This window comes from Martes martes, assembly GCF_963455335.1.
Source record: "Martes martes genome assembly, chromosome: 9".
Classification (NCBI taxonomy): Eukaryota; Metazoa; Chordata; class Mammalia; order Carnivora; family Mustelidae; genus Martes; species Martes martes.
This window is the reverse complement of record NC_137896.1, coordinates 24623534-24650964: the sequence shown is the minus strand read 5'-3', so window position 1 is coordinate 24650964 and position 27431 is coordinate 24623534. Positions and strand designations below refer to the sequence as shown.

At 49.7% G+C, this 27431-nt stretch overlaps 1 protein-coding gene across 1 annotated transcript; it reads left to right on the top strand.

The window, feature by feature from the left end:
- BPIFB4 (BPI fold containing family B member 4) lies at positions 1-27316 on the top strand (the record flags this gene model as incomplete). Its single annotated transcript, XM_080813596.1, has 15 exons — positions 1-106; positions 1882-2401; positions 3546-3650; positions 4431-4574; positions 7265-7328; positions 7780-7840; positions 8951-9042; positions 10671-10874; positions 12804-12857; positions 15407-15577; positions 17820-17887; positions 20297-20339; positions 22041-22104; positions 24058-24134; positions 26959-27316. The coding sequence occupies 15 exons, from the start codon at positions 1-3 to the stop codon at positions 26980-26982; spliced, it is 1797 nt and encodes a 598-aa protein (XP_080669722.1). The 3' UTR covers positions 26983-27316.
- Between the last annotated feature and the right edge of the window lie 115 nt (positions 27317-27431).

Sequence of the window (27431 nt, the reverse complement as noted above, 5' to 3'; positions counted from 1 at the left end):
ATGTGGACGGCCTGGTGCGTGGTTGCTCTGTCCGTGGCAGCTGTCTGTGGCACCCGCCAAGAGACAAACACTGTCCTCAGGGTCACCAAAGATGTGCTGAGCAACGGTGAGTCCAGGCCTGCAGGGGGTGAGGGATGACATGGGGTGGATGGGACTGTACAGCCGCCTCTGAGGTGCCCAGGGACACCCTTCGTCACTGGCAGGTTCTGCGTCAGGTGGATGGGCGAATTATTGCGCCTTTTGCTTTTTTTTTTTTTTTAAAGATTTTATTTATTTATTTGACAGACAGAGATCACAAGTAGGCAGAGAAGCAGGCAGAGAGAGAGGAGGAAGCAGGCTCCCTGATCATGACCTGAGCCGAAGGCAGAGGCTTTAACCCACTGAAGCCAGCCAGGCACCCCATCGTGCCTTTTGCTTTTGGGTACCATTTCCTGAGCACTCACTGTGTGCATGATAGCGTGTTGAGGACTTTAGAGCTGAGGCAGCAGACACAGTAACTAAGAGCCTGGAATCCTGGAGTCGGCCTTCCTGGGGCTCAAATACGGACAATGTGGCCTTAAGTCCACTATTTGCATTCTCTGAGCCTCAGTTTCCTTATCTGCAAAATCTATGTGATTTTGGCCGCATCGCAGAGGACAGATACGAGGACAAATGAGAAAGCCTTTTGAAAAGTTAGCACGGTTCCTGGTGCATGGGAGGCCCTCAAATGCAGGAGCTGTTATCAGTCCTGCCTTTAATTCTTGGGACCTCATTTTTGTCATCTGGCAAACAAAGACACTCCCTGCCCTGATTCCCGTCTAAGCAGGTTTATAAGCTCTAAAGTCTGGAGCACTTGGAAGGGGGGATGAAGAAGAAAATCTTTCCAGGTTTGGCGAATGGTGTGAATCTAGTTAAAGTGAGAGCAGGTCAAGGTCAGCAGCTAGTGAGAATGCCGGGACGTCAGGGCTGGATTGGTCTGGAGGCATCTTCCCATTTGACCCTGACGTTTTACCACGAGGAAAAGTAGGGCCCAGAGAGCCGGGCAGTTCCAGGGGCGGCACCCAGGGGCTGTGGGAGAAAGCCCTGACCGGTACCTTTGCTTCTCGGCAGCCATTTCGGGCACCCTACAGCAGAGTGATGCTCTCCGCTCAGCCCTGAGAGAGGTGCCCATGGGTAAAGCCGGTGGTGATGGTGGCGGACCGTTCCTGGGGGGTCTGCTTGGTGGAAATGGAGGTGGAGGTGGTGGGGGTGGTGGTCTTCTGGGGGGCCTGCTTGGTGGTGGGGGTGGAGGGGGTGGTGGTGACCTGCTGGGTGGAGTTGGGGGAGGCTTATTAGGTGGTGGAGGCAGCAGTGGTGGAGGGCTTCTGGGTGGTAGTGGTGGGGGGCTGCTGGGTGGTGGAGGCAGCAGGGATGAAGGGTTGTGGGGTGGTGGAGGCAGCAGGGATGAAGGGTTGTGGGGTGGTGGAGGCAGCAGTAGTGGGGGGCTTCTGGGTGGTAGTGGTGGGGGGCTGCTGGGTGGTAGTGGTGGGGGGCTGCTGGGTGGTAGTGGTGGGGGGCTGCTGGGTGGTGGAGGCAGCAGTGGTCGGGGGCTCCTGGGTGGTAGTGGTGGGGGGCTGCTGGGTGGCAGAGGCAGCAGGGATGAGGGGCAATTGGGTGTCGGAGGACACAAGGGTGGGGTGCTGCTGGCTGGAGGTGGTGGTGGTAAGGGCAGTGGTCTTCTGGGGGGCCTGCTTGGTGGTAGGGGTGGAGGGGGTGAAGACAACCTGTTGGGTGGAGGCGGGGGTGGTTTATTGGGTGGTGGTGGCAGCAGTGGTGGTGGTCTCTTGGGTGGCAGTGGTGGTGGTCTTTTGGGTGGTGGCCGACACCATTACAATGACTACAGACGCGTTGAATTCTCCCGAGGTGTTGGTGGCGTTCCCTACAACGATTTCCAAGTCCGAGAGCGCCCCCCAAAATATACCAATGGCAACCAGCTTGGCGGTAATTACAAGTATGGTCACATCAAGACCAATGACAACACCGCTCAGCTGGGGGGCAAATACAGATACGGTGAAATCCTTGAGTCAGATGGAAGCATCAGGGACCTCCGAAGCGGCAACTACCGCCATGCCGAGAATGCATATGGTGGCATCAGGAGCCATGGGCGGTACAGGTCAGCTGGAGGTGTAGCAGCCATGGGCAGGCTTCACCGGAGAGAGCTGCGGCCTGGAGAGATCCCACCCGGTGTAGCCACCGGGGCGTTGGGCCCAGGTGGTTTGCTGGGCACTGGAGGCATGCTGGCAAGCGAAGGCATCCTGGCGGGCCAAGGTGGCCTGCTCGGTGGAGGTGGTCTCCTTGGTGATGGAGGGCTTCTCGGAGGAGGCGGAGTCCTGGGCGTGCTCGGCGAGGGCGGCATCATCAGCACCGTGCAGGGCATCACCGGGTAAGGAGGGGCTGGGCTCTCCCTCTCAAACTCAGATGATGAACCTACAAATTGGGTGATCACCCCCAAGGGCCTGGAGTTGGAGGGGTGACAGTCTTCAGAGCCCTATGCACTTCGAGGTTTGGCCTCAGGACTGGAGGTCTTGGGAGTCTCCAGTTGTATGGCTTGGGGTCTTGTCCTTAAGCAGTCTTGAATCTGAGTCTCAGCTCACCTTTTTATATATGTGTGTGTGACTCTGGGCCATCACTCTGAGTCTTGATCCTGAGTCTGGTCCTAGTCACAGTTCAAGTGGAAAACACCCAAGGATTTAAAATTACACATATATAGTAATTTCAACTGTGCCAGTCTCCTCACATTCACTATCTAATTCACCAAATACTTAGCACTCCTCCTATGTGCAGGCCGCTGTGTTGGCACTGAGCACACAGTCACATGGTCAGCCAAAAACGTGTCTCTTGTCCTCACGGAGCTTACAGGCTGATGGGGGCATATGGGCTTTCATAAAAACCCCTGAAAATGGGGCGCCTGGGTGGCTCAGTGGGCTAAAGCCTCTGCCTTTGGCTCAGGTCATGATCCCAGGGTCCTGGGATCGAGCCCCACATCAGGCTCTCTGCTGAGTGGGGAGCCTGCTTCCCTTCCTTTCTCTCTGCCTGCCTCTCTGCCTACTTGTGATCTCTGTCAAATAAATAAATAAAATCTTAAAAAAAAACCCTGAAAATAATCAAACAATTATAACACTGGTAAGCAGTTTATGGGAGAAATGAAGATGTGTATAATGGGGGAGGCAGGGAAGGCTTCCTGGAGGGAGAGGGTCTTAAACTGTAATCTGAGAATATGTAGGAAGGAACCAGGCAAAGAGGGGGCAGGGACAAGCAGAGGGAATGGCATCATTACAAGAAAAAAAAAATCCAAAGGAAGTACATGGAAATGTAAACAGTGCATTTCCAAGCAGTAGGACTATGGGCCATGCATTCTTTCCCTTTGACTTCTCTGTGTTTTCCAAGTTCTATCCACAAAGCTCAGGTCTCTTTAGAGGCAGGAGGGATGAATGCAGCACAGAGAAGGGGGTGGTGTGAGACTCCTAGTGGAGGGTGGCAGGCGGGGAGGGGATGACCCCCATCTTACCATGCCGGGTCCTATGCAGGCTGCGCATCGTGGAGTTGACCCTCCCCCGGGTGTCCGTGCGGCTCCTGCCCGGTGTGGGTGTCTACCTGAGCCTGTACACCCGCGTGGCCATCAACGGGAAAAGGTGTGTACCCTCAGCCCCAGAGGGGTCCCTGTCACCCTGTGTCCTGGCTGGGTGATCTTGGGCAGGTCCTTTCCCTTCTCTGGCCCTCAGCCTCTTTGTCCTCAATGTGGGGAATAATAAGACTTAATGTGTTACCAGTGTTACCTGGCTTATACTTTTGAGCTCAGGTCATCCTGTGGTCCCTGTCAGCAGTGAAGGAAGCTGGGAGGCTGGAGACATGTGACATCCTGAGTTTGAATCCTGACTCTCTTTAAAGCTGTGTGATCTCGGGTCAGCCCCATCATGTCACTGAGCCTTTGTGTCTTCGCCTGCAATGGGCGTAATGACATCTCCTTTTCCAGGTGGCTGTGGCCACAGGTGAGGGAAGGCAAGCAAACGCCTCCCTGCAGAGGGCCCACCACAAAGTAGGTGCTTATCCAAGGACCTCAGACAGTGGACTTTTGTGCTGAGTTCTCCCTGTGGGATGAGGTCGTGTCTATACTGCTAGGTCAATGGGTAGTCACCTTGGAAACCAGATCTTATGTATGGAGCTCATTTATTGACCCATCTCATGGACTAAGAGGGAGATAGATTTGTTCAGAGATGTAGAGGGAGCAGGGAAGCCTTCTGGTTTGGGACCCCTAGAGATGAGTAAGGGGCTTAATAGATGCCCAAAAGCAAGAGGCAGGGACAGCAAGGCTCAAGGCCAGGGTGCCAGGTTCTGGGTAGAACTGAATGAAGCTGAGCTGCCTGGCACTCGAGGTTGACTCACTATCTCTCTGGCCCCATGATCTCCTCTAGTCTCATTGGCTTCCTGGACATCGCTGTGGAAGTGAACATCACTGCCAAGGTCCGGCTGACCATGGACCGCACGGGCTACCCTAGGCTAGTTATCGAGCGATGTGACACCCTCCTGGGGGGTATCAAAGTCAGGCTGCTTCGAGGGTGAGTACCAGTGGGCAGTGGAGTGCCTTGGGAGATGGTGGAGTGGTCTGTCTTTGACAAACCATATGGCTCCGGGTAAAGGCTCTAGAAGTAGCCTGGAGTTCAAACCTCAGCTCCACTATTCCTTGCTGTGTGACTTTGAGCAACTCTGTTGCCCTCTCTGTGCTCCAGTTTCTTTGTCTATGGGATGGGGGTGATTTTTTTTTCCCTTTGAAATTGAGATAATGAGTTCAAAACACTTAGTACAGAATCTGGTACATTTTAGGGGTTTTCTGAATATATGTCTAGTGGGAGTTTTGTGTCCCTTGGAGCCCCTACTCATGGGGAAATTTCCCAGCTGGTTCTGTCCAAGGCAGTGTTGGTTAGGGGTTGAGTTTTTTCTGTTATGCTCTCCCCACAAAATGGCCAAGTCCCCATACTCTGTTTGGAGAGGTTTCAAGTGTCTGTGTATTGAGGGGTACGCTGCCCCCAAGTGATGGTCTTGGATGAGGGCACATCAGGGCAGCTCAGAGCTGAGTCCTTTCTTTTCACTGCCTGGTCCTCATCATGGGAGATGCTTCTTTGGCTTCTCTCTTTGAGACCTCCACCCCTACTCCTTCCCCTCCTGTGTTATCAATCTTTCTCCCTATCACTCCTGTGCTCATCCTACCTAGATTTTGGGAGTAGAAAAACTCATTGTGCCATTTGAACTCAAGAATTTCTGACTCATATGAGCTCCTCTGAGTCTTTGTGTCTGCTCTAGGGTAGTTAAGGACATAGAAAACTGGCCCCTGATATTTTGGTGAGGAGAGGAGGTGGAGAGAAACACCTAGAAACCTCACAGATTTTTACATTCACATTTTCACTAGGAAATATGTTCAGTAACACATGGTTCAAAATATTAAAAAAAAAATAGGGGTGCCTGAGTGGCTCAGTTGGCTGAGTGTCTGATTCCTGATTTTGGCTCAGGTCATGATCGCAGGGTCATGAGATCAAGCCCTGCACTGGGCTCTGCAAGCAAGGAGTCTGCTTGAGATTCTCTCTCTCTCCCTCTGCCCCTCTCCTGCTCTCTCTCTCCAATAAATAAATTAATCTTTAAAAATATATATGTATATATATAAATAAAAAGGCACAGACTGAAGAGCTCCCTTCCCACCTGGACTCCCATCTGCCCCTCCCCAGCAAGCTCACTGTGCTTCTCTCCTGATTCTCCTTCTAATTCCTTTCTACAAATGAAACAAGCATGAACATAGATTCTCATTCTCAACCCTCCTTTGAACACAAATGGGTACACCCTATACACACCACTTTGTACTTTGTCTTTTTCTCTTACTCTGTTCGGAGATTTTTCTGTGTTTGAACATTGAGAGTTTCCTCCTTGTTTTAACATCCGTGTAGTATTCCATTGTCTGGATGAACCACCATGTGTTTGTCTAGTCGCCTGGTGTGGGGACATGATAATTTGTCTGAACTTCTAATCTGACAAACAGGTTACAATGAATAACCATTTACATACATTTTAAACATGGGCCGATGTGTCTGCCAGATAATTTCCCAGAAAGAGAAAACAGTCTGTGCCCTGAGTGTACACAGATGAAATCCCAAGGCTCCCTCGCCCACACATGCGGGCACACACACGCATCCATGCGTGGGTAAACAGGCAGGTGAATTCTCAAGGATTTTATCCTCCAAGGAGAACTGGAACCAAGACAAGGTCCCCTGAGGTACTCATACCCTTAAAAAGGAGGCCAAAATGCATCGTGAAACATTCTAATTAGGACACGATCTCAAGAAGTTCTTGGCTCTGTCCAACCGGTGAGCACTGGATGGTCAGCTACGACGTGGGCGGGCACAGGCAGGCAGTGGTTGCTGGGGGCAGAGATGGCTAGATTTTTAAGGGGACAAACTGTTACTCTTTGTGTTAGGAAAGCCATGTTTCCACTTACCTTCCCATCATACTGCAAGGCCTCAGAAACACACTCTTGCCTTACAAATCTGTCTGTCTATCTGTCCATCTGTGTGTCTTGTCCTTGCATCAACACCGTGATCCCCCCTCCCCCCACTTAACTAACTGGTTAGGACAGTTAGTGCACAGCTGGTGATGGACTTAGAACTCGCTCCAGACCCCTTCTCTGGACCTGTTTCTTTGTAGGACTGATCACATATCCCAGGCTTTTCAACATCAACAACTCATTTCTGCTTGTGGACCACATGAGCATGTTTTGCTGGCCAGTGTTTCTCCTCCCCTGCCTTCCACAAACATTAATTGAGCATCTACTATGCACCAGAAACTGTGCTAGGTGCTTGGATCAAGTGATACATTCATTTGGCTTTGGGAAGACTGCACAAAGCTGCACCAAGCAGCCCACTAGAGGGCCAGATGAGCAGGAAGGAATGACTTTTGCACTCATGAATGGGGCCTGGACCATTGCAGAGTTCAAGGACCATTTGTTTGTTGGTTGGATGTATGGATAGATAGATGGATGGATGGATGGGTGGATGAACGAACGGATGGGCAGACAGACAGACGAGAGAATGAACTGAAAGAAAAGCGAAGTGATTGCTGGGATCGCCTGTCCGGTCAGGCCCAACCACTGTCCTTCGACTTCCTGAACAATTTTCCAGTTCTTGCTGTTCAGGGTCTGGCTAGGGACCCTGCATGTGGGCAAGCATGGTGAGCTCCCTCCTCCCCTCCACTCCTCTCTCCTCAGGCTTCTCCCCAACCTCGTGGACAACTTAGTGAACCGAGTCCTGGCCAACGTCCTCCCTGACTTGGTAAGAACCCACCCTGGATCGGGAAGCTGGAAGCACAGACTTTCCCCAGACTGAGGGACCACAGTCCGGCTCCATCCCTGTGGGCATGCAGGTGACCCAGAGGGATGGAGGGAGCCAGAGGGCTGGGGTATATTCTTGGGGTCTGGGGAGGACCCGGAGGACCATGGATGGACAGATTAGTGAAAGCATAAGAAAGTGGAGCATAAGAGTCACCTTGTTCTGGTTTGAATCCCAGCTCAGGCATTTCCAAGCTGCATGATGATCATATCCCCTCTCTGAGTCTTGGTTTTCCTAACTATAAAATGGGGATTATGAGAGAGCCTTCCCCATAGGGCTGTGGGGTGGACCGTGCCGGGCACAGAGCAAGCAGGCAGGAAATGCTGGCTATTGTCAGTATCTGGGCATCCTTCCCCTCCCCAGCCCTGGAACCTCATACCGTCTCCCCCTACAGCTCTGCCCCATCGTGGACGTGGTTCTGGGTCTTGTCAACGACCAGCTGGGTCTCGTGGACTGTAAGTCCCTCCTGCTTTGCTTCATTCAGCCAACATCTGCCAGCCCTGATCTGGGCCCAGCCATGTCCCCAGGCACTGGGGACATAGTGTGTCTGGGAGGAGGGTCCAGTGTGGTGGGGACACACCTGCTGAGGCCCTCATAGTGTGGTGTGGCTGGTGCCACTAGAGAGAGGTTACCTGGCCAGGCATCCCCCTGGAGGGAGGAGCTTCCCACCTGGCCTCGAGTCTCAAGCTCTAGACTGTGATGGGGCAGGGGGTGAGGGGGGAGTGCTGGGTTTGAGTCCTGGCTCTGCTCTGACAATGGTGTGGACTTGGAAAGACTTTCCAGTTTCCTCATCTCTACAATGGGGGCCTGGCTTCAGCCCGCGGAGGGACTAGAGAATGAAGAGCAGGAGACATGGTGGCCACTGTCCGGGTCCTCAGAACCAGGCTCCAACACCACCCCATGATCCAAGATTTCTTAGTGAATGCTCCTGAAGACAAACCTGCCCCATATAGTTGTGCAGTTCATGCACAGCTAGTTCCAGGGATCTCCTTTCATATAGACCATAACATCACAGAGGCTCCTGACTTATGAGGACCTATAGGTCCTACGGCCATAAAGTGCACCCCTCTGGGGTGGCTGTCCCATCTCTCGGGACCCCAGGCAGTTTGAGGATGACTTTCCCAGACAGGTAAAATTCTCTTCCTTTGTGGCCAGAAACAAGGGAGGAAGAGCCCAGATGATGGGGCTGTTGGTTACAAGCAGTCAGGGAAATCTCAGCTTCAACTCAGCACCACATTGTGGAACCTTAAAACTTCCTCCCTGGTCACAGTACTTCACAGTTTACAAAGCTTACCGATATCCAGAATCTCATGGACCCTACAGTATAGTCCAAGGGGTTCTGTTAAGCCCATTTTACAGAGGAGGAAAAGTTCAGAGAGGTGCAGTGTCTTGCCAGAGGTCACACAGCAAGGAAGAGGCAGAGCTGGAATTTGAAACCGTAACTCTTGGTCTTTTCATGGTGTCTGGATCTGGAGCCTTGCCGCTTTGCCTGCTTTGGGGAATAAGGAGGGAAGTCATCTTGGAGGGTCAAGGGGACTTCCCGTGACCCCTACCTTTGCCGACAGCTCTGGTTCCTCTGGGGATATTGGGAAGTGTCCAGTATACCTTCTCCAGCCTCCCGCTTGTGACTGGGGAATTCCTGGAGCTGGACCTCAATGTGAGTGCTGGGGCCTGGGGGCCGGGGGAGGTGGGCAGGGGGTGATCGCCAGACCCATGGGCTTCTACTCAATGTCTGGGAAGCAACGTTTGAACAGGACCCTCTTCTGATGACTTGAGGACCTTCTAGGAGCCATATCAGAAACATAATCACAACCAACACTTACCAAGGGCTTACTACTTTTCAGGCACATTCCAAGTGTCCTATGTAGATGAACACAGGCTATCCTCACAACAACCATAGGACATGGTAAGATGAACCCTTAGTGAGGAAACTGAGGCACAGAAATCAAGCCACTTGCCCACGGTCACACAGCGAGTAAATGTGAGCCTTGGATCCAAACCCAGGCAGTCCACCTTCTGCTGCTGAGGACTTGGGTCTCCTGGAGGAATGAATCCGGCCAGTAGGGGGCTGATGAGCGCTAACAGCCAGCTCTTTGTGATGTTTAAAAAAAAAAAAAAAAAAAAAAAAAAAAGTCCTGATTTGTAGTATTTGCGGATTTCCATGGTCTAAATACTGCCTCTGTGGCCCATTTCAAGCTACCAATTTGATACCACTAAAGAGCTGGGAAGACAAGTACAGAATGTCACAAGAGCGCTTATGAGCCAGCGTGAGCTGGTTCCAGCCCACAGGGGAATCTGGCCCCTGACTGCATGGGGCACACGCATGCATGCTTCTCCTGGGCTGTTCCAACATGGGTGCATCCCCCACTTTGCTCCATCAGAGACAGAGCTGCAGGTGCACACCCACGCAGCCCCAGACACAGCATGCTTGCGCACACATATACAGGCACACCTCGTCTATTCATGAACAATAGCCATTCAAGAGGTATTTGTTGGTTACCTGCTGTTTGCTAGACTCTGGACCGGGGATGGAGGTGCATGGTTGAATAAGGTAAGTTCTCTGTCCTCATGGAGCTTATAGTCCATTGGAGGGGATAGGCCATCCAAGAGTCACTCAGAAGAATACACAACTAAGGCTCATGAGTACTGTGAATGAGGGTCCCAGGATATCAGAGCCTAAAGCAAGGAGAAACGATGTAACCAGGGAGGTCATGGAGCGCTTCTTGAAGGAAGTGACACTTAAGTTGAGACCTGCCAGATAAGTTGGCCATTATAAGAGAAGAGTGTGGGGGAGGTTTGGAACAGTGTGGGGGAAGGTGATGTGGTGGGAGTCATGAGATGGTGGGTGGCAGGGCCTGGCTGGGGCACTAGGGACAGAGTGACTCTCCAGGAGGTGGAGAAGTCCCCAAGGGCAGACCATGCAGCATTTGTAAACCATGGAAACGTGTCTGATCTTTAGAGAGTAGATACGCCACAGCATTTGGCAGATCCATAAACATGCTAACTCGTTTTGGCAAGACTGAAAGGGGAAGAATCTATGTCACACGTGTATTGAAAGCAAAAGAGGGCTAGAAGTGGTCATAAAGTGAGAACTCTAAGAAGCTCCATTCCGTCACAAATGAAGAAGAGCTGGGGCCATGAAAGAAAGGGTAACCCAGACCCAGTGGGTCTAATTGAGGAAGTTTGCTTGGCGGCAGATTCAGGACTTCACCCCAATCTCAGCCTCCTCCTCCATTCATCTCCCCGTACCCCTCACTGTGACCCCTTTTCTCTCTGCTTCCCCAGACTCTGGTTGGGGAGGCTGGAGGAGAGCTCGTTGACTATCCACTGGGGCAGCCAGCCATCTCTCCCAGACAAAGGATGCCAGACTTGCCCCCCATGGGTGAAAACACCAACTCGCAATTGGCCATTTCTGCCAACTTCCTGGGCTCAGTGTTGGCCCTCCTGCAGAAGCAGGGGGCACTGGATATCGACATCACCAATGGCATGGTGAGTCATGGCCCCATGGAGAGGTGGGCTGGGCTGGGCAGCAAAGAGCTCCCCTCTGATCCTGTCTAGTCCCCACAACCTCGGGGAAATTGCTTTAAAGCAAGAACTTTAGACAGTCCATCCCCCACTCATTCCCCACTTACGGACGTGTACTGATTACGTCAGTGTTTACCAAAGCATGGTGCCTGGGATGATTTTAGGCGATTCACAGCCATGGAGTGAAATAACATCAAGTCATATGATGAGAAAGTTGCTCCCTAGTCAGTTCTATTTAATTTTATGCCAATCCTTCTTTAAAGGTTTATATATATTCCCATATAAATATAATATATAAATATATATAAATATATTTATATATTTATATATATAAAATATATAAATAAATAAAATATATAAATAAAAATATATAAATAAAATATATAAATAAAAATAAATATATAAATATATATATAATATATATATAATATATAAATATATAAATATAATATATAAATATATAAATATATATAAAATATAAATTCCCATATAAACCATATATGTATCGCAATATAAATGCTTAGAACCCTTTCACTTGGTAAACATTGATATTAAAAAACTAAGTGATACATAAGAATAAGGTATGATCCAGAGTAATTTTCTTTCCAAACCTTTTCTTGTGAAAATTTCAAACCTTCAGAAAAGTTACAAAATAACACAATTAATGCCCAAATATCCTTCACCTAGATTCACCAGTTAATATTTTACCATATTTGTTTCATGTCTACCAATCCATCCATCCATCTGCTTATTCACCCCCTCTACCCACCTACTTATCTATTTATCTATCATTCTAGTCATCCATCCACCCATCCATCCATCCATCCATCCACACATCCACCCATCCATCCTTCTATCTATCCATCTTCTCATCCACCCATCCTTCCATTCACCCACCTATCTAATCTATCTATCATCTAGTTAGCTAGCTAGTTATTGTTAAACAATTTAAGTTTCTGGAAACATGACATTTCACTCCATAGACTTGTGTCTATCTGCTAAGAATAAGATGTTCTCAAAAAAACCACCATATGATTAGTGTCCATCTTGGTTCCATCAAAAGGAAAGTCTCCATCTAGTGCTAGTATATAGTTAACTCTCTCTTGAACTTTTAAGTGTCCTCTTTTTAACTCAGAGAGAACAGAACTCACACCCATAGCCCTCCACAGACGATGATATCCAAGCAGAATGCAATGGCATTATTTTGTCTTTATTGCATTTATTTTTCCAGTTGCCATTTCTTTCTGTCAAATGGTACTGGCTTTCCATTTTTTAGTGTTTGAGGTCTTCAAAAGCGAGTCAGTTGAAAGAATACATTAAGTAAATAATAGTACAGGTTGTTCAGAGATATGGCAGAATTATGCTTTTAGTGGACACTGGGTTATGCACATGGACTCACTGATGCTAAATTGTTTTAATCAAGAATTACACTTAGAGGGGCGCCTGGGTGGCTCAGTGGGTTAAAGCCTCTGCCTTCAGCTCAGGTCATGATCCCAGGGTCCTGGGATCGAGCCCTGCATCGGGCTCTCTGCTCTGTGGAGAGCCTGCTTTCTTCTCTCTCTGCCTGCCTCTCTGCCTACTTGTGATCTCTGTCTGTCAAAGAAATAAATAAAATCTAAAAAAAAAAAAAAAAGAATTACACTTAGAGGACAAAGAGTCAGGTCTACAGTGAGCTTATGTGGCTGGCCCTGTCCACTTAACCACAAAACAGCTACCGTGATCAGTATGGTGGTGGTTGTTGGGCAGGCAGGGCCTCCCAAGGGCTCTTTGAGGGGAAGAAGGTGCTCCCCACCGGTTGTCTGAGGGTGTGTGGAAGTTTAATCACTGTGTTAGCAACTCCTGTCTGTCCCCACAACCTCAGAGACTCACATGACCCTTCCTCTTGTCCTGCAGTTTGAAGAGCTTCCTCCTCTCACCACGTCCACACTGGGAGCTCTGATTCCCAAGGTAGGTAAGGCAGATGTGTCCCCTGGTCTTCAGCCCTACCCTCCTTTTAACTGTCCCAGGAACTGGGTCAGAAGGGAGACACTCACCACTAGGGTGGGGTGATCTGACACCCTCCTTAGGAGTATAGTGATGAAGGTGTGGTATCCAAATTTTTATGGGGGTGGGGGAGCATGGAGGGTTGAGGTAGAAAGACCTTGAGCTCTACAGTAGACTGGCCTGCCTAGCTCTAATCTTGGCCTGGCTACTTTGTTGCTCTGTGTCTTCAGGTAAGAGTCTTAACATCTCTGAGCCTTAGCTTCCTCATCTGTCAAAAAAGGGTACTAACTCCCACTCTACAGCTTCTTCTAGGAGAGTAAGGGGATGAAGGTGATAATTCATGTAAAGATGCTGACACAGAGCACATGCAGGTAGAGGATGGCTTAGATGGGAAGAGTCAGGTTTTTGGAACAGAGAAACATGATTTTGAATTCTAGCTCAGCGTGTCTCAACCACACTACCATAGGCAAGTGACTTCTCACTGGGCCTCGGTTTTCTCATCTGGAAAATAGGAATAGCAACACCCACTTTGCTGTGTGGCTGTGAACCTGGGATCTGAACGTAGGCACAGTAGGCATTTGATAAATGTTCCTTGTTATTGTTCTTCTTTATAGTAACAAAATCTTCTTTAAAAGGGGTGGGGGTAAGTGAGCTCTTATCAGATTAGTAGCTAGGTACAGTGGGAACAAAGGCCTTTCTGATCCCAGTTCTTGTCCCAGTGTGGGTCCCAAGCCTGTTACCCTGCCCCTGCAGCAAAGAGCTTCTTACATAGTAAGTGTCATTGCTGTAACCTACAACCATTTTAGACACTTTCCTGTTCTACCTATTCTGTTTCCGGTTGTAATTCAGAGGCAGGACCGGAGACCCAACTCAACAAATGGTCACTATCGCCCTCATGTGGTTGGAAGCTGAATGGCAAAGCACCATTATCTAATATCATAAATAGCGGCAGCTCTGGGAGGCAGGGAGAGCCGTCAGTCAACTGGACCTTTGATTTACTGGGTCACTTCTTATGTGAACTGCACTTTGCAGCTTGTGAAAAAAAAATTAAGAATGCGCTCTTTTATTTGGTTTTAATCACCCCTTTCCCCCGCATTAATGGGGCCAGAAGAGAGGAGCAATCCATTTTACAGACAGGGAAACAGAGGCTCAGAGGAGCCACACAATGCAGCAGTAGCAGGGTTGGGTCTGCAGCAGGGGGAGGATTCAGGCTGGACACAGAGGAGTGTCTCCTGGAGAAGCAAGTGGGGATGGAGTCACCACGAGAGGCTTCATCAGAGCTGGGAGGTGCATCCTGGGTCTCCTGCTGCTGTGGGGAGAGTTTGAGGGGTACTCCCCACATCCCTGTGAAGGAAAGTGTTGTTAATTGTTAGAGACTGTGTATGTTGGGGTAGGCCCCTCCAGCTATCCTGAAAATCCCTTCGGGAAAAACCAGTCCACCAAATCCCTGATTTGTTGAAAGCCAGTTTGCGGAAGGGTGAGTTCACTAAGTGGTCATTTGGCTGAATTTACTAGATTTGCCATTAGACCCAGTTTGTTTAAAAGAATTTCCCCTTAAGGCACCTGGGTGGCTCAGTCGGTTAGGCATCTGCCTTCGGCTCAGGTCATGATCTTGGAGTCCTGGGATCGAGTCCCGTGTCAGGCTCCCTGCTCAGTGGGGAGCCTGCTTCCTCCTCTCCCTCTCCCCCTGCTGGTGTTCCCTCTTTCACTGTCTCTGTTAAATAAATAAATAAAATCTTAAAAAAAGAAGAAAAAAGAAAAAGTGTTCCTTAAAATAAATTTTTTGGTGAAATAGTTATTTAGCAAATATGGGAATGGATTGCTTGATGAATTGTCCTCTTAGCTAATTAGCATTTAGGGAGTCCATTTGCAGCAAACAGCTTCCGATTCCTACCACCATGGGTCTCTAGAAACCCCAGCCGATCCAGGTAGGCTCTGTCCTGCTCTTGGACTTCTCCGAGAGGCACCCTGAACTGTGGCTTTCCCATTCCAGATGGGGCATCCAGAAGTAGCAGGAGGGGAGGGAGACCCTGGACTTCTGAGTGGTGTAGACCTTGGCTGGAGCCTCAGCTCTCCTGCTGGCCTAAGACCATTTGCTTGAGCCTCAGTTTTGTTTCGTTTTTTTAATCTGTAACATGGAGAAAAAAATACCCCATGGAGTTGTTACGATGACTTGATTCAATCGTGAATGTCCTAGTGAACCCATCTTGCCCAACAGCAGGTTCTGAGCATTTCCGGGCATCAGCCATTGAGTTCGAAGCCTTGCTGTCACCCCCCACTTTTTAATTCTCCCATTAACCCTATGCGAAAGGCTCAGAAAAAGCAGCCCCCTCCCCAAACCCAGCAGCAGGTCAGAGCCCCCACATGTGGTTTGTAGGGCTTGAACAATGCTGTTGGATTGGAAGATGCCCAGTCTGAGACCCTGGGCCATGTGTTTAGAGGTTGGCTGATGGCCCACTGGGAAACACAACTCTCCAGGGCCCCATTCACTCTGGCCTGGTGTCCACCCACAGGTGTTCCAGCAGTACCCTGAGTCCTTCCCACTCACCATCAGGATCCAGGTGCCGAGCCCACCTTCAGTGACGTTGCAGAAGGACGAGGCACTGGTGAAGGTGTTCGCCACCTCTGAGGTCATGGTCTCCCAGCCCAATGATGTCGAGACCACTATCTGCCTCATCGATGTAGTAAGTATCGGTGATGGGGTGGGGTCGCCATGGTCTTCTGAAGTCCCTAGACCCCTTCAAATCCCCACAGACCAACTATAGTGACTACAAGCCCCACATGGGGCCAGATGATCTAATTCAAATCCAGTCTTTAGTACTTGTAGCTATGACCTTGGGTGGATCACTCCCTCTGTAAGGGATTGATTTTCTCCTCTACTTTGTGGGGATGGCAGCAGGCATTAGTAAGATGCTCAGAGCGGTACCTGGCAAACTGTAAGTGTTCCTTCCCAGGTGGCAATTCATGCATTTAGCAATTTGTGCTGAGCACCTACTCTGGGTTACGCTTTCTACTAGATGATGGAGAAAGGGGAACCAAGGCAGATGGTGCTGGTTCTCATGTCCCTGGACCCACATACAAATACAGTAATTTCCAGTTATCTCATAGAGAGGAATCGTCTTAAAACCATGTGGCTCCTTTTGGCAAAACTTTCCCTTTCAATCCTGAAACAAAAGCCCATCCCCTAACAATGACCCACAGAGTTCTTCTAGATCATCCCCTGGTTACCCTTCAGCTCCTGGCTCTTTCCCTCTTTCACCAACACGCCAGGTGGCGTTCCACCCCAGGGCCTTTGCATATGCTGTTTTAGCTGCCACTTGCAATGCTCTTGCCCCAGGTGTTTGCATTTGCACTTCCTCATTTCCTCATTTCCTCTACTCAACTGTCACCTTCCCAGAGATATCTTCCCAAGATCAGCTAAATATCCCCACTCCGGGCCTCCCTCTCTCTCTTTCTCTCTCTCTGCCTCCCTTGTTTTACGTGGTTCATGGACTTAACCTGACACCATATAATGTGTTTGTTAGTTTACTGCTGGGCAGAGATGCGCATTTTCTTCACTACAGGATCCTCAGAGCCTAGCACAGGGTCCCGCACATAGTAGGTGCTCAGTAAATATTTGTTGGAGCAATGTGCTGTGTTAAGTACCACTTCCCCCTTGATGGCTAAAGCTTACGATTCAGACACTTAGGCTTCTGTCCCATTTGCTGTGTCTTCTCAGGCTTGTCTCCCAGGGCTCAAGACCAAATGGGCCACCTCTAATTCAGGAAATGGGCGTTCTCAGCAAGAGTATGCCAAGCCAGGGCATGCTGAGGGTCCTTTCTGGGCACCAACAGATGCCAGATTAAAAGGGCGGGTTCTCACCCAGGGAGTGGAGATGACTGCCCCTTGTTGGTTAGTCCCTGCTGTGTGGAAATATTTCCATCAAATCCCAAATGTCATATAATCCAGTTCAGAGCCCTGCCATGACTCCCCAGTGGCCCCAGGATGCAGCCATGACTTCTTTCCAGCCTGCTAGCCCTGCCTGGTCTGGCCCCTTCTCACTCCAGTCTCCTGCAGTCCTCTTACCTCCTTGCTCTCTAGCCTTCTCTCTTCCCTCTAATGCCAACCTCTTTCCTGCCCCGGGGCTTTTGCACATACCCTTCCCAGTGCCTGGATCACCTTCACGCCTTCTTTTTCACCTGGTCAAATCCTACATACCCTTCAGGCCTCAGTTCATGTATGGATGGGATGATTTTGCATGCCCATGCGGGTCCCTGCCATACACACCCAGAGCATCCAGTCCTTCATCATCCTAATTTTTGTTACTATCGTTGCTAGCAATAACATCACCTGGATGTGTTAGAGCTTCCTTTTTTCCATAAGGCCAATTTATTTTATTTTATGTTTATTTTATTTTATTTTATTGTTTGGTGGGGGAAGCAGGGAAGTAAAGAGGAACATTCCTATGACCAAGACTCTGCCAGAGAGGGGTTGAGTCTGGACCTTTCAGGCCCTCTGCTGGGAATGGGAGTGGGGCACTTGTGCTTCACATTGATGATGCCCAATCCCCTACAGTGGCTCATCTGGAGCAGGGTTCATAGGCTACAAACCCCCCCACCCCGAGACAGCTCAGACACCCCCACCAGCCAAGGGATCGCTGTTCCCTGTGAGTCTGGTCTTTCTGCCAAATGTTCACTCGGCCCTGCTGACTTACTTGAAAGCAATACACTTGTTGGTGAACGTAGACAATTTATTGTTCCCAACCCCTTCCCTCCAGAGTGGGGATATCCATCCTATAGGGAGCGTAATTGGGGTCTTAGCTAGTAAAGGGAGGTTTGACCAAGACCTTGGGAATGAGACACCCTGTGTAATGCAGCACCTAGTGGTCACCCCGCACACACAGCCCCCGCCGCCAGCAGCGCCTCATTGTCACCCCCTTTCTTCCAGGACACAGAACTCTTGGCCATGTTTTCCGTGGAGGGAGATAAGCTCATGATTGACGCCAAGCTGGACAAGTAAGGGGGTTTGTGGACTCGGGCTCCTGCTGCTCAGAAAGGCCTCATTGGTGCTGCCCAGCCTGGAGCCAGCTCCTGAAGGGACCCCTGGGAGGACACTGGAGGTCCCCTTGCATGGCTGTCAGGGCTGGGTCCATCCCAGAGGCCGCAGGGGTGAAACTGGGCTATGACGCCAAGGCCACTGGTGCGAGCTGGGCAGGGTGGGTGATGCCATGCGCTTCATAGAGAGGACCCACGGCCAACAACAACTACAATGTCAATAATAATAACAGTGATGGGCGTGAGGATGGCGTTCCAGGCTTTGCACGAGGTATTAATATGCATGACCTTGTTTAGTCTTGCAATGGCCTTGTAGAGTCGAGGCTCCTATTCTCCCGTCTTAAAGAGGAGACAGACAACTAGGCTTAGAGAGGACGGTTTACTGACTCGGGGCTGCACCGTGGGTACAGAGAGGGGCTCTGGGCCAGCCCAGGTCTGTCTTGATCCGCCCCGCTCCGTTACAAGCGCACACCTCGGAGCCAAGTAGTATGAGTTCCAATCCTAATGTGACCACTGACTGGCTGTGTGACATGGTCCAAGTGACTCTCCCTCTCTGGAACTCAGTTTGCTCACCTGAAAATGGGGATAATAGTCCCTACCTCATAGGACTCATGAGAAGAGCCGTTACCCGTTGGATGCTCTCTCTGGGCCAGGCATTGAGTTAAGCGCTAAGTGGGTCCCAATTCATTTCATCCCTGACCTCAGCCTACGGCAGTAAGTACTATTATGATTCCTACTTCAAGACAGATGAGAGTGTGTGTACAATTGTCAGCACGTGCCTAGTTCATTATAAGTTGTTCTCCTTACAACAAATACTTATCAAGCCTAATAGTGGGAATTTCTCGGAATATGATAAGAATCAGAGGCATCCAAGCGTCTCTACGGAGGTGATGCTGACCCGAGGCCTGGATGGGGAGAAGGGGCCAGCGGGGGGCCTCAGGCAGTGAGAGCAGGGCAGGCAAACTTGGAAGGGCAGGGAAAGGCTCAGGTCCTGTGGATGGAGTGGCCGAGGGGGACGGAGGAGCGGGAGTGGAAGTCGGCCCTTGTTTCTGTGCTGAAAATGTGCAAGGGCTCCAGCGGCTCCTGCCCAGGCAAGTCTGGTCCGTCCTCCCTCAGGTGGGGCTGTCACTTTGCAGGTGAGATTCAAGCACAACGAGACAGAGACCCTCATGGTGCAGAGAGAGACCTCGAACCCCCGCCTCGGGCCCCCTCCTCAGAATAGTGCAGCGGCCAAGAACGCATCTCAGGGCACGAGTCCTGGGCTCTGCCTCCCGAGCTCTGTAGACACAGCGGGGTCCCCTGGAGCCCCAGGTTCCTCCCCCAGAGGTTGGCAGAAAGGATCAAGCCAGGTGGGGACTAATGCTCCTGAGTGCATGGCCTGCGCCATGTACCAGGCACAGGCTCTACCTGAATTGTTCATTCAGTCCTGGCAGCTGCTCTCCTTGCAGAGGGGGACACACAGCCGATAGGTCACAGGACAGGGACACACAGCCAGTAGGGGTCACAGCTTTGATTTGAGCCTGACGTACAGCCGTCCCTTCTGATCCATGGGAGATAAGCTCCAAGACCCCCAGTGGATGCCTGAAAGCACAGCGAGTACCACGTCCCAGCTACACGTGTGTGCCTAACACACATACTTGTGATAACAACTTATAAATTCGGCACAGCAGGAGAGTAAATAACTCATAATAAAATAAAACAATTATAACAATATACTGTAATAAAAGTTATGTAAATGGCCTCTCTTTCAAAATACCGTACTATACTCACCTTTTTTTTTTTTTTAAAGATTTTATTCATTTATTTATTTGAGAAAGAGACAGCACAAGCTGGGGAAGGAGCAGAGGGAGAGGGACAAGCAGGCTCCAGATTCAGTGCAGCGCCCACCGAGGGGCCCGATCTCACCACCCTGAGATCGTGACCTGAGCCAAAATCAAGAGTCAGACACTTAACTGACTAAGCCACGCAGAATGCCCTTATACTCACCCTTCTTCTTGTGATGATGTGAGATGATAAAATGCCCACGTGATGAGATGAAGGCAGGTGGATGATGTAGGACCTTCCGATAATGTCAGAAGGGGGATCATCCCCTCCAGACCACAGCTGAGTACAGACCACTGAGCCCGTGGACAATGAGACCTCGAGGAAGGGGGCTACTGTGTATGGTAGAAAAGCCCAGGCCCCATGTCTGGCATACAGTTGGTGCTCACTCCCTGGACCTCAACACTGTTCTCATTTATGGCTCCCGGGGGTCACATGACGCCTTTGCGAGGATGCTGGTAGAGGGGCTTCTGAGAGTTTATTGAAATACAGCCCCTTACGACTCTCAGGCAATTGCTCCTTCTAACGGGCTGTTTGCTTTCTCGGCAGGACTCACCTCAACCTTAGAACCTCAAACGTAGGCAACTTTGATGTAAGTACTAAGCTCAGGCCCCAGGTCAAGGTCTTCTGGGAATGGCCCCCCACCCCATGTGGCTGGCCGGGGTCCAGGGAGGTGGTGAATGTCAAAGCATTGGCATCATCTCTGGCAGGCCTCACTTACAGGTGGGGAAACAGAGGCCCACAAAGCCAGGGAGGTGCAGAGTATGAACTCACGGCTCCAGCTCTGGCTGTAAGGCTGTCCCATTGTAACCCATCACTCCCGTGGAGGCCACTTGGCCCCGATCCCTCCACTCCGGGCTGGGAAGGCGGTGTCCTACGGGACAGCCATGTCCTATAGGACCCCTGCCTTTCTGGAAGCAGGGGTTGGCTTTGCCACTGACTCCCATGTGATCTCGAGCCACCCCAACCCACTCTGAGCCTCAGCAAGCAGGTCTGGGTTTATTTCTAGCCACCATTTTACCTCCGAGCTCCGGAGCGCTGCCTTTCTAATCTGAGATGCTCAGATTCCAGGATCTGGTCGTGTTTCCTCATTTCTTTGTTGATTCTTGGGTCCCCCACACACCACCAAAGTCTCCAGACATGCCTCCCTTTTCTTTTACAAATTGACAACTAAGCAGGTACCCGCTTTTCAGAACGAGCTGGGGAGAGATTTCCACTTGTGCAGAGAAAACTCAAGTACCCGTTGCGTAGCCTTCTTCCTGTTTGCAAACCCAGCTGCTCCAACCGTGGAGTTGGGTGTCACCAGTGTCATTTCATAGGTGGAGGAACTGGGGCCTGGGCATGGGCAGCGACATGTTTGGCAGATGGTTGGGACACAGTGGGGACCAGAACTGGAATCTCCAGACTCCAGGCAGAAGAAGTAGCTCCCACAGTGTGAAATTAGAGAATAGTTCGGGGACAACAGACCCGGGCACAGGGCACCCAATTAAGCTTTTCTTTTCTTTTTTTTTTTTTTCTTTGTTCAAACAAATTTCTTTCATTTAATCCTCACGACAAACTTCCGATTTGGGTACAATTATTATCCCATTTTCCACACAAGGCAGCCAAATGCAGAGAGAAGTTGGGTGGTGTGTCCAAGGTCATGGCACTGGGATAAGAGTCCCGTGGGCTTGCCACGGTCCTACCATGTGGATCTCGCCAAGGCTCATACTTTACGTAGAGGAGTGTACATTTGGCTTTTGCAGCCTACAGAGGAAGGGCTCTTCACACCCGTTTTCAGTTGTGGAAACCGAGGCTTAGAGATGTTGAGATGCGCACACATGAAAAGTCGCAAGACAGGGCATTTCAGCAGATCTGCCTGTAATCCTGGCTGCCTCCTTCAAGTGGGGCTTGTTGGCCCATTTTACAGTTGAGGAAGCTGAGGGTCCGAGAGGTCAGAAAGACTTCCCAGAGGCCCACAGAGGCTGAGCTGGAAGGGAACCCAGAGTGTTGGCCACACAGCCCCTGGGGCCCTGCGTGACATCACCGTAGACTACAGGCCCTGGGCCTCCCCCAGTCCCTGCCTCATCACGAGCCTTGGACCAGCACTGGCCCTGCTCTGGGCCTCTCCTAACCGCATAGACAGCAGGCAGACTGATGTGCCTCGTGGCTGTCCAACTAGGTGGTTCTGGAGTCATGGCAGCTCCCAGAGCAACCCTGCGCCTCCCGCTTGGGCCACAGGGTGGGGCCTCAAGGAGCCCTTGGGGATCCAAGTGAACCACTGCAAGGGTTGAGCTCTCCTTGTTCCCTGCAGGTTGGCCTCCTGGAGGTGCTGGTGGAGAAGATCTTTGACCTGGCGTTTCTGCCCGCCATGAACGGTGAGAGCTATGGCCATGCCTCTGTAGGGGAGTGTGGCTTGGGGGCCTGGAAGCTGCTGGTTTGCTGGAAATACTTGACACATAGCCATTCTGCCTCAACTGTCTTTCTGAGAACAGCATCCTAAGCTTACGTATTTAACCCTCCGAATGCAAATGTTGCCCCAGGGGGCCAGCAGCTTCCTTATTTGCTGCTTCTGCTCTGTTCTCCTCCTCCTTCTTCCTTATTTGGCTGATTGTTTTGTTTTTCTCATTATCTGTGTAAATTCTGATTACCTATGAAAATTATATGTGCGTAAGTTTTCCAAAGTCCGGAACAGTTTAGAAAGTAACACCTCACCTCCCAGAGGCAATTCATTTCAATACCTGGTTAGAGTTACTTCTAAATTCTTTTTCTCCATTAAAAAAACAAAAAAAGTCCAATATATTTCCTGATTTTTTGGTGTGTGTTTATTTTTAGTTGGGGTAAAATACACATCACATGAAATGTACCTGCTTAAGCCTTGTTAGGTGCAAATTTAGTATTGGTAGGTATATTCACAGCCTTATGGCCCTGATTGATTTTTAATTGTGTATTTAATTTTACATCTATAGGGACTATGTGAATATGTTATTGTTGTAAAAAGTTCAGTCAGTACAGATAAAGCTGAAATTGCTCTTACCGGTCTCCCAGCCTCCTAACCCAGAATCTGGCCCCTCGGCAGCCAGGTGATCAGTGACAGGGTTTTCTGCTTCATGAAACTAAAGGAAGGAGCACGATTCCTCCACTCTGTGGTGCCTCCGGGGTTATTACCAGGAAGTTACTTGAGCTGTGGGGCCACTGGAGGCTGGGAGAGCCGAACCTGTTGTAACTGGAAACCACGCCCCTAAGGCCTCCGCCAACCTGGCCCCACCTTCCCTCTCCCCGTTTCCCCTTTGTGGAGGATGGAGAGGGGCTGCTCTGCGGGGCTTCATCTGGGGAGCTCTCCGTGTCCGGCAGACCTTTATCCTGGAAACTCACCAGAGGAAGCTGAATGGCAATTCCAGGAAGGCCCTGGTCTCGAAGGCCAGGGATGTCAGGAGCGAGGCTGGGCCGGACTGACACTTGAGGCAAGAAGTGAAGACTCTAGCCCAGGCTTGGTCACCAAGAGGTGGTGTGAACTTGGCAGCAAGTCCCTCAATCTCACTGTAATGCAATTTACCATTCTCAAAAGTGAGAGACTGGATTAGGACCATGATTCTCAAAGTGGGTTCCATGAAAAATTAGTCCTAAGGGGTACTCTTAAGAAGAGGGTTCCATGGCCAAGCAAGTTTGAGAAATTCTGAATACACTGCCCTGGGGTAGGTTCCCCATGTCCTTAGCGCTCTGAAAAGTCCTGCTACAGGCAGAAATCTGTTGAAATTCACTTAATCTAGTCCCCCCCCCCCCACACACACACCCTTCCTTTCCTTCCTTCCCAGAACATGAATCAGCATGAATCTAAAAGCAAACAGTACATCCCACAGCAGTCACATGTCAGGACTCCGTGTGTATCCTTCCTTGCCTCCATTCAGCAAACACCTGTTCTCTCCTCTGTGCCCAGCCCAAAGCTGGGTGATGCCGGGGACACAGTCCTAGCCTGCAAAAAACTCACAGTCTGGGTGGAGGTGACAGATGGGGAAAGAGAGAATTCATATCCTGTGATTTCTGTAATGGTGGGGGGCGGTTCAGGGGAGCGGCAGGAGCCAAAGTTTGCTTGGCCTGGGATGGGGAAACCTCACAGAAGAGGTGACGTCCAAGCAGAGTCTCAGAACTCGGCAGGCAGACAAAGGTGAGGGCGTGTGCTCTGGGCAGGAATACCTGCGAGGACAAAGGCCTAGAGATGGAAAAGAAATGGCTCGACTCCTTGAAAATCCTGGTGCCTTCCTATAAGGCTAATGCCTCTTAGCCACACTGACTATGCCTGACCATTTGGGCGGTGGTATTTCTTTTCATAGCCGTGCTGGGCTCTGGTGTCCCTCTCCCCAAAATCCTCAACATCGACTTCAGCAATGCAGACATCGACGTCTTGGAGGTAAGGAGAGAACTCTGTTCTGCCCTCTGCTCCATGCCCAGGAGTTGGGAGGAAGAAGAGAAGGGAGGGGAAAAGTGGGGCAACAGAGGCCTCTTCCTTCAAAGGATGGGCCTGAGGGAACAAGAAACAAAGGTGAAGAACCCCTCAATGAAGCCCTCCCCATCCACCACCTCATTTCGTCCCCAGGAGAGATGTCATTGCCCCCATCTTACAGATGGGAATACTGAGGCTCAGAGCAATAAGGGGCTCGCCCACAGTAGAAGTGCAATGTAGTTCACTGTAAAAACTTTTATTGAGCATCTACTGAGTGTCAGACGATGTGCAAGGGAGTGGGAATACAGCAGTGACTAAAATGGACAATCCTGGCCCATGCACAGCTCGCCCAGCGAGTGGGAAGATAGGCTTTTGGACAGATATTCCTGAAATTATTGCTAATTATAATCATGGTAGGTGCCTTGAAATTCAGTTGTAGGAGCTCTTTTTGACACAATAAAAACCACATATGCTCATTATCTGAAATTTGGAAAATACGGAAAAGATTAAACAAACATATTTATCCTCTTAGATACATTTGCAACCTAGAAATGACTACTTAGAGCATCTTGCTGGTGTTCATTCCGATTTTTCTGGAGTTTTATTTTTTAGCATGACTTTGCTCAGTAGGGCCTGGGTTCCAATCCTGATCCAACTGGGTGACCCTGGGCAAGTCACTTAATGTCTCTGGGGCTCAGTTTTCCCCTCTGTAAAAAGGGTTAATCATAGCACCTCCATAGGGCTGCTTTTAGGATACAGTGAGATTCTATGTGTAAAATGCCTTATACTCAGTATATCAGAAAGGGTAGGCCACTTGCCCAAGGTCACCCAGCTAGTGAGAAGTGGGTTTTGTGCTGGAATAAGGGCCGCAACTCCAGCTGGTGGTTCTCGACTGGGGTTGTATTGTCAGCCTCCTCCCCAGCCCAAAGGCCTTTTTAAAATTTGTGGGGATGATTTTTTTCTTATAATCAGGCTTGAGTATTTCACATCAAATACATATTATTGCATATCTCATATATTACCTTTTATTTCTTCTTTATAGTCTTGCAAGGGATATAAGTAGATTATATAGATTATGAATTTCATTTCAGAATAATAAAGAAGAATAATAAAGCACAGATACCTGTGATAAAACGTAAACAGGGTTGTTGGGTCTGAAAGATGTAGGACCACTGATTTAAAGAGAGACCCAGCTTTGGGCTACCTGGCTGGCTCAGTGGGTGGAGCATGTGACTTTTGATCTCGGGGTCGTGAGTTCGAGCCCCACACTAGGTGTAGAGATTAAAATAAACTTAATATAACTTAAATATAACTTAAATAAACTTAAAAAAAAATAAAGACCCAGCGCAGTCTTGGTCTTGTACAACCTCTGTCATTGATAGCTACTTTCTTCTCCTCCTCCTTCTTCTTTTTAAAGATTTATTTCTTTATTTTAGAGATAGTGTGTGGGTATGGGGGAGGGGCAGAGGGAGAGAGAGTCCCAAGCAGACTCTTCGCTGAGCACAGAGCCTGACACAGGGCTCATCGCATGACCCTGAGATCATGACCTGAGCCAAAACCAAGTCGGGTGCTCAACCAACTGAGATACCCTTTATTTTAACTTCTCATTTTAAAACAATTTTAGACTTACAGAAGAGTTGCAAAAATAGTCCATAGAGTTGGAGAATACTTTTCACTCAGTTTTCCCTAATGTTAACATCACATATAACCAGAATACAATGATCAAAACCAGGAAGTTCACGTTGATAGAAAACTGTGAACTCACCTACAGACCTTCCTCAATGGTTTTCCCACCACCGTCCTTGGTCTGGTTCAGGATCCAGGATCCCACTTTGCACTTGATTGTCAATCCAAATCTGGGACATTGCCCTCCAACATGGGACAGTTCCTAAATTCTCATGTTTCATGCCTTTGACATTTCTGATGAGTCTGGCCCATTGTGTGAGATGTCCTCCAACTTGGATTTGACCGATGTTTTCTCACAATGAGATTGAGGTTACATATTTTGGGCAAGAAGGCCACTGGAGTGATGCCATGCCCTTCTCGGTGCACTGTCTGGGGGGCTTACAATGTCAATGTCTTGTTCCTAGGGATACTGACTTTGATCATGCAGTTAAGGTTGTCCCTGCCAGTTTCCTCACTGTTGGTTAAGTTACTATTTTTCCCATTGTAACTAATAAATATCTCACGAGGAGATACTTGGAGACGACCACCCACGTATCTTAGCTCTCATCACACCTTTTCCCACTCATTTTGGCATTCTTTAATGGCCCTTGTCTGCAGGAGTTATTACTGTGGTGTTTCTCTCATGGAGACTTTCCATTTCGATCATTCCTTCTGCATTTATTAGTTGAAATTTTGCTACAAGGAAGAGTCATCCCTTCTCCTCCATTAATTTATTTACCCAGTTATTTATATCAGTACAGACTTATGGGTACATCCTTTGTTCTATGGGTTAAATTTATTACTTACTTTGTTGTATATATTTTGAGTTAGGAAAATTGGATTCTGGAAGAATGTGGACAGACGCTCAAGCTTGCTTCTCTTATTTGGGGGAAGTAGGAGATGAGGGGCAGGAAGGGAAGTACCTTGCCCAAGGTCCCTTGTACAGGGCAGGCTAATGACATGGCCAGGGTTCTCCTTGGGCCCCTTTAATCCCAGTAAACCCCCACTGTTCGCACTTGCTCCTTCCTGGAAATGTGCCTTGCCCGGTCCACAGGCAGGTGACTGTTGAGGCTGTAAGCAGAAGCCATCACCTCCACTAACTGAGTTCTCTGTTCTGACCTCCAAGGACCTTCTGGTGCTGAGTGCCTGAAAGACAGTGGCAGGGACGCTGCTGCAGCCCCAGAAGAAGCCAGAGCTTGCCCTGGAAAGGCTCTGCTAACACAGTCTCCAGCCCCGAGTCCCTTCAGCCCCCTACAACAGGTTCCCCCCCAGCTTCCCATACCTCTTTCCACCTGCCTCCCCCCACACCCCGAGAAAGAAACCAGCCAGAGACTCGTTTGGCAAAAGTCCCATCCACAATCAGTCTTATGGTCCGTCCCCGAAGTGGGAAGCAGGTCACCTGGGGGACTGAGGCCTCTCAGACCCCATGCTGGACTCCACACTGTGCACTTTAAACTTTCAATAAAAGATTCCAATTTCCCTGCAGTTGGGGTAAGTCTCCACGAAGGACCCTCCCTCAGGGTCTGGGTGGTTCTTCCCTCCGTGGCTGTGCCAGGGGCACCTGGCAGTTGCCTCTGTCACCTATGAGCTGATGGAGGA